The following is a 5997-nucleotide window of genomic DNA, read 5'->3' as shown; positions in this document are numbered from 1 at the left end:
ATCTGCATAGCTATGGGCCTAGGTTTAAGGAGAGAAAGTGAGGAAAGATGTTGAAGGATTCTGGGGAGCCAAGAAATAACACCCCCCCCAAGACACGGACTGACTCATGGGTACTATTCTCATTTATTCACACAATGGGGCTCCAGCAGCCTTAGCCCAACTTCACCCCTACAATGGTGTGTAACTGTCTCTTCCCGATTTAATCCCCATGGTCTCCTGCAGCTGGATTCCCAGACCTCTGGGCCAGCTGGAAGCTACTAGAATCCAGTAGCATGGCTCTGTCCCATTTTCCCCTCACCCTGGGCGGCCAGGCTCACATACCAGGTGGTCACAGTTGGATAATTTAGGTAAAAGTCAGCCTAACCAGTCCTTGCCAGCTTGTGACTCAGTCACCTCTGGGCAGCAATGGGCACCACTAGGCAAAGCGCTTCACACAAAACTGAGAAGTGAAGAAAACAGGGGCTAGGAGGGTGGACCATGGAGGAAGCCTTCACCTCCTCTTTCCACCAATACCAAGGCACGCATGCGCCCTCAGGGGGTTCAGAGGGCTCATCAGCCTAGCCTAAATCAGGGAGAGAAATCCTGAGCAGCAGCTGAGGTCAAGGGGCTCGGCCCTGAGGAGAATAGCCAGGAGCCTGGAATTTAACCCTTTGCAGGTATTTCCAAAATGAGTCAATACTGTTTTAGATGTGTGCGACAACATAATTGTGCAACAATTCAGGCCTGAAATAATACCTCACACCGGGGGACCTCTCAAAAATATCTGTTGATTAAATAACTTGGAGTTTTCTGGTGGTTTATTAGAAATAAGAGTCTCACAGACTTTCCTGCCTGGGCTGGCTTTGAGCCATGATCCTCAGATCTCAGCCTCCTGAGTAGCTAGGATTGCAAGTGTGAGCCACCAGCACCTGGCTCCTGCTTTTCTTTTTATTATTATTAGTAGTAGTAATAGAACTTGCACTCGGGGCCTAGGTGCTATCACTGAGCTTTTAGCTCAAAGCTAGCTCTCTAACACTTGAGCCACAGCTGCCCTTCTAGCTTTTTTTTAGTAGTTAATTGGAGATAAAAAGTCTCATGGACTTTCCTGCCTCAGCTGGCTTTGAACTTCAATCCTCGCATCTCAGCTTTCTGAGTAGCTATGATGACAGTCATGAGCCACCAGCTCCTGACTACATCCTGCATTTTTTTGGGTAAATCCTTGCCTGTACATCAGGGTAGTGTCTCTGTCCTGGGTCAGGAAGGAAAGGACCGTGAACACTTGCTTTCTTCTGGGCATGGTGATGGCCAGGCCATGGCCAAAACAAAACAAAAAAACATCCAGGGCATAAAATGAGCACACATCCCAATTGCTCATCCCAGGGGCTATTTTGCAAAAAGAAGCATCTTCTAGAAGCATGCAGGGGCCAGTGTGTGACTGGAGTGGTTTAAAAAAAAAAAGCCTCCAGTTGCCTGGGGAAACAGGAAACCTAAGACCTCCTGGGTTGGGCCTCTATTTGGGGGGCTATAGGTAGAATTGAAACACTAGAGGGGGGAAGCTAGTAATCTTGACCAGCCTGCCTGACCCCTTTGGCCTGAATAAAAAAGTGGGCGGGTAAAAGGATGAGGGGGCCCCTTAAGACAAGGGCAAGGCTGTGTGGTGCCTTTGAAGGTTGCCTTCCCAAGGCCCTGGTTGCACAACACCCCATAATATGGGCCTCAATGCCACCAGGGACAGACTATTCTGTCACCTTCCTGCTTGGGCTAGGCTAAGCCACTTCTCACACGTATCTGTGGCCACACACACACACACACACACACACACACACACCCCTCCTCCCAGTACCCATCTACTCCCAGGCCTCAGGGCCAGGGCCTCTCTGGGCTCAGCTGAGGAACCTGTCCCTGCCCTCCTATCTGACAGCCTCTTTGTTGGAGCCCAGAGCAGACTGGTTTTCTGCATAAAAAAAAAAAAAACAGCGCAGGTCTGAGGGGCTGAAAAACATCAAGTTCCTGGTTTAAGAGACAAAGCCCCTGCTACCCACCCAGGATCTAAACCCCAGGTAGATTGGCTGGAAATCGGGTGAGCTTAGGGTGATCCCTGCCACCCCCATCCCCCAACCCCGCCAACTTTCTCCTGAAGAGAACTGGTTCTTGCTTTTTGTATCAGCCCTGGAATCTGGCTTGGGGCCAGTAATTAGGCCTTAGTTGGCAAAAATCAGCTTTGTTCCCATGTGCCACCTCTCCTCCCCCACCAGGAGAAGAACTCCCTCCCCAGCTTTCATCTATCTCAGGCCCCAGAAAGATGGTACCCACCATCCCCCCAACTCTCCGAAGTCAAGTTGATCAGGTCCAGGCTGGACACACAGCTGGAAACATTTTATGTGTTTGTTTGAGCGACTACATGGCACAATGCAGGAGCTGGGAAACTCCCTTTGTCATAGACACGCCCTCCCCTGTGTGTTCTGCTGAAGCAAACACAGCTTCAAGGCCAGCTTTGTTACCTCCTGGATAGCGTCCTGTCCTCATGAGCTATCCCACTCCAGACCTCCCGATGGGGCGTGGCCTACTGCCTCAGCCTCCACTCTGCAGTCACCAAATCTTGCCTGCCTAGATCAGCTCCCTAGATCAATCAATACAAGGCCCAGTTGTAACCCAGCAGGTGGCCCCAAACAATCTCTCCCATACAAGCTGGGCCTTTCCACAGAGTGTTGACCTCTCAAATCCACAGATTTTCCCTTTGACCTGGACAAACAAGCCTCTGGAGAATGGATCCTTAGGTTTCCAGAGACCATGGCACTTGGAGCTTGGGCCAGATAGGACCTAGAATGGGGACTTTTTCCATGATCTCCTCTGGCTATTCTCTGGGACTCTGCAGGTGACAATCTATCCAGGATCGAGATGCCCTGGGATGCCAAGGGCATTCTTTGATGGGAAGGAGGGATGAAAGCTGAGCCTGAGAAGGGTGATGAATTGATTCCAAGTTGCTGAGCCTGAGTAGAGCACATTCCACCCAGAGACTTGAGACCACACCGGGCCAGAGTGGAGTAGGCCAACCTCTGAGTTCTCTATCTCTCGGGCAGGTACCTGGAGTGAGGGCCTGGCCCTCTACTTCCACCCAAGGGTGCATCAAACTATGGGCAATCTCCTGGATTGATTTGCCTGCTTCCTTTCTCCTCTCACCAGGCCCAAGGGCATCTCCCAAGGGTGTCAGATTTACTGGAGCCTGCCAGTCCTGCCTGCCCATCAAGAAAACGGCATTGTGGTTTGTCCTGACCTTGGACAGACCTCAACATATACAGAAGGCCTGGGCATTGTGCCCCAAGCCACTCGGGGCTCCCTTGAAGGACAGGGCTACGAAGGGTGGCAATAGACATAGAAGTGGAAGTTTTCACCCTGCTCAATCCCCTCCTGTCCTCTCTTCTTTCTCTTGATCATGGCCAAGGACTGAACTAAGATAACAATTCCCAGATATAGACCCTGCCTTCATGGAGGTCTCAATTCCCAGTCCTGAGCAAGGCACAGGTCTTGGTTTATGCAGAGCACTTAATACAATGAATGAAGAATGCTGCATGCAATAAGCAGCCTGGTTACTCCCTGCAGCACAGATGCCTGATGGGGTGTGTAGCAAACTTGCAAAGGCCACTAGGACTGAAGGAAGATGTGAAAAGTCACCAGTCAGCCTATCCATAAGGAGGGGTCCTACCACCAGAAGAATTCAACAATGCAGCTATTGCTTAGGAACCAGGCCATTAAAGGGCCCTGGGGCTTGCTGGAGGGAGTTTTGGAAATGAGTTAGAGAAGCAGTAGAGCCCAAAGCTGATAAAAATCTATACTCCTCACCCCCCAGGGTACCTCAAGAGTGAGCCCAAGGTGTTGGGCCATAAGAAGGAAGACCTGAAGGGCCCAGTGGCTGAGGCCTGTAATCCTAACTACTCATAATGCTAAGATCTAAGGATTGAGGTTTGAAGCTGGCCTGGACAGGAAAGTGGGTGAGAGTCTTTTCTCCAATTAACCACCACACATTGAAAGTGGAGGTGTGGCTCAAGTGGAAAATCACCAGCCTTGAGTGAAAAAAGCTAAAGAACAATGCCTGGGTCAGAGTTCAAGCCCCAGTAACAATACCAAAACAAAACAAAACAAAAAGTTCAAGGTCAGCCTGGGCTACAAAATGAGACTTTGTTCTGTCTCAAAAAAACAAAGGAAAAAAAGATGTTGGATCTAGCCAGGCATTGTGGCTCACTCCTGTAATCCTAGCTACTCAGGATGCTAAGATCTGAGGATCTTGGTTCCAAGCTAGCCCAGGCAGGAAACTCTGTGAGACTCTTATCTCCAAAAAAACCACCAGAAAACCAGAAGTGGTGCTGTGGCTCAAGTGGTTGGTGCTCATTTTAAGGTGAAGAGCTGAGGGACAGTGTCCAGGCCCAGAGTTCAAGCCCCATGGCTGACAAAAAAAAAAAAGTTGGGTCTATGAGCCATGCTGTATACTCGATCACTAGAGCCGACAATGGTAAGAAGTAGTTGCCTCATTCCATCCTACTTTGTGGGGGCCTAAGTCCTGGGGAATCTTCTGGTCTACTGATCTGAGAGTCTAGGCAGAGACCCATTCTGTTGCTCTGCCTTCCACTTCTGTGTCCACATGAGGCCCTGCAAGGGGCTGAGCAAAAACTTCCACCTCCAGTAGTGACAGTGGGTGGGTATTGGAGATCAAGTGATTCCCATCCCAACCTACAACCGAGGAGTATCCTGAGAGTGAGGCCCTTACCAGAGCTTGGCTCACAAGAATACTGGCTGAAGTCAGGCCACGGGTGGCTCACGCCTGTCATCCTAGCTACTCAGGAGGCTAAGATCTGAGGATCGAGGTTCAAAGCCAACCAGGGCAGGAAAGTCCATGAGCCTCTTATTTCCAATTAACTACCAGAAAACCGGAAGTGGCGCTGTGGCTCCAAGTGGTAGGGCCTTAGCCTTGAGCAAAAGGACTCAGGGACAGTTCCAAGGTCCTGAGTTCAAGCACCACCACCACCACCACCACCACCACCACCAAAAGAACAGTGGCTAAATTTGGGGCCTGAAGGAGTCAATGGTGTCCAATATTAGGCAACCTGAGGGGCCCAGAGAGCATGATCAGGGCTGTGGCCATATCATGGCACCTGTAGAAGCTATTCAAGGCCATCCTGGAGGGCAGCAGCAGAGAGTGAAGACCTGGAGGAGAAAAAGCTCCCAGGTGAAGGCCGCACAAGCATCCTCTCTCCCCCACACCACCCAGTGCCACTCAGTCGCTAGTGTCAGGGGACACCAAGCTCTTTGCCAAAAAGATGGGAGACAAGGAGGAGGTAGGGACAGAGAAAGTCTCTTGGAGGGTCCCAGGGGGAAAAACTGTGACACCCAGAGAAGACTAAAAGCACCTTGCTTCTAGACTTACATCTCCTCTTCCAGGCAGCATTCTTGGCCCTCCCAGACCAGTTTGGACATCTTTCTGGGTTGTTTTTATTTTTTAGCCCCCGCTTCCTGTCCCCCCACCTCCACGCCCCCCTCCCCCCAAGATGCCCTCTGCCTGCTCCTATCCCGGGTCTGCGGCCGCGGCCCAGGCCTGCTCCAGCGCGGTGCTCCGAGGGCGGGAGCTGCAGGTTGGCCCGCCAGGACCTGGAGGAGGTTTTTTTCGGAGGAGCCAGGCGCGGCCCCATTCCCCCACCCACCAATCGGGGCCTCCCGCCGGCCCGCCCCCCCTCCCCATCCCTTCCCTGACTGGGGCACTGGCCCCATTAAAAAAAGAAGAAGAAGAAAAAGGGGGGAACAGAACTTCAAAGGATCCTCTCCGGGCCTGAGTTTCCAAGAGGATTCGACACGTCGGGGCCGCCCCAATCTGGGGGTCTCTCTCTCTCTCTCTGAAGAAGTGGGTGGGGGCCGCCGGACAGCAGGCTGCGGGAGCCTGGGGAGGGGGGAAGGTCCTCAGAGCCCCCCGAAGTGGGCGGGTCCGGCAGCCGCGGGGGCCAATCCGGGCGCGCAGGGCGCGGGGGCGGG

At 52.2% G+C, this 5997-nt stretch overlaps 1 protein-coding gene across 1 annotated transcript in view; it reads left to right on the top strand.

The window, feature by feature from the left end:
* The first annotated feature begins 5519 nt into the window (after positions 1-5519).
* Positions 5520-5997, top strand: part of Pdlim4 (PDZ and LIM domain 4) — a 39533-nt gene continuing 39055 nt past the window's right edge. Inside the window, exon 1 of the mRNA XM_013033779.1 lies at positions 5520-5603. Within this exon, the coding sequence (XP_012889233.1) occupies positions 5520-5603 (84 nt within the window). The remainder of the gene's footprint in view (positions 5604-5997) is intronic.

Source organism: Dipodomys ordii, unplaced genomic scaffold (genome assembly GCF_000151885.1).
Source record: "Dipodomys ordii isolate 6190 unplaced genomic scaffold, Dord_2.0 Scaffold177, whole genome shotgun sequence".
Taxonomy (NCBI): domain Eukaryota; kingdom Metazoa; phylum Chordata; class Mammalia; order Rodentia; family Heteromyidae; genus Dipodomys; species Dipodomys ordii.
The sequence above is the reverse complement of the archived record's forward strand: the minus strand, read 5'-3'. Positions and strand labels throughout refer to the sequence as shown.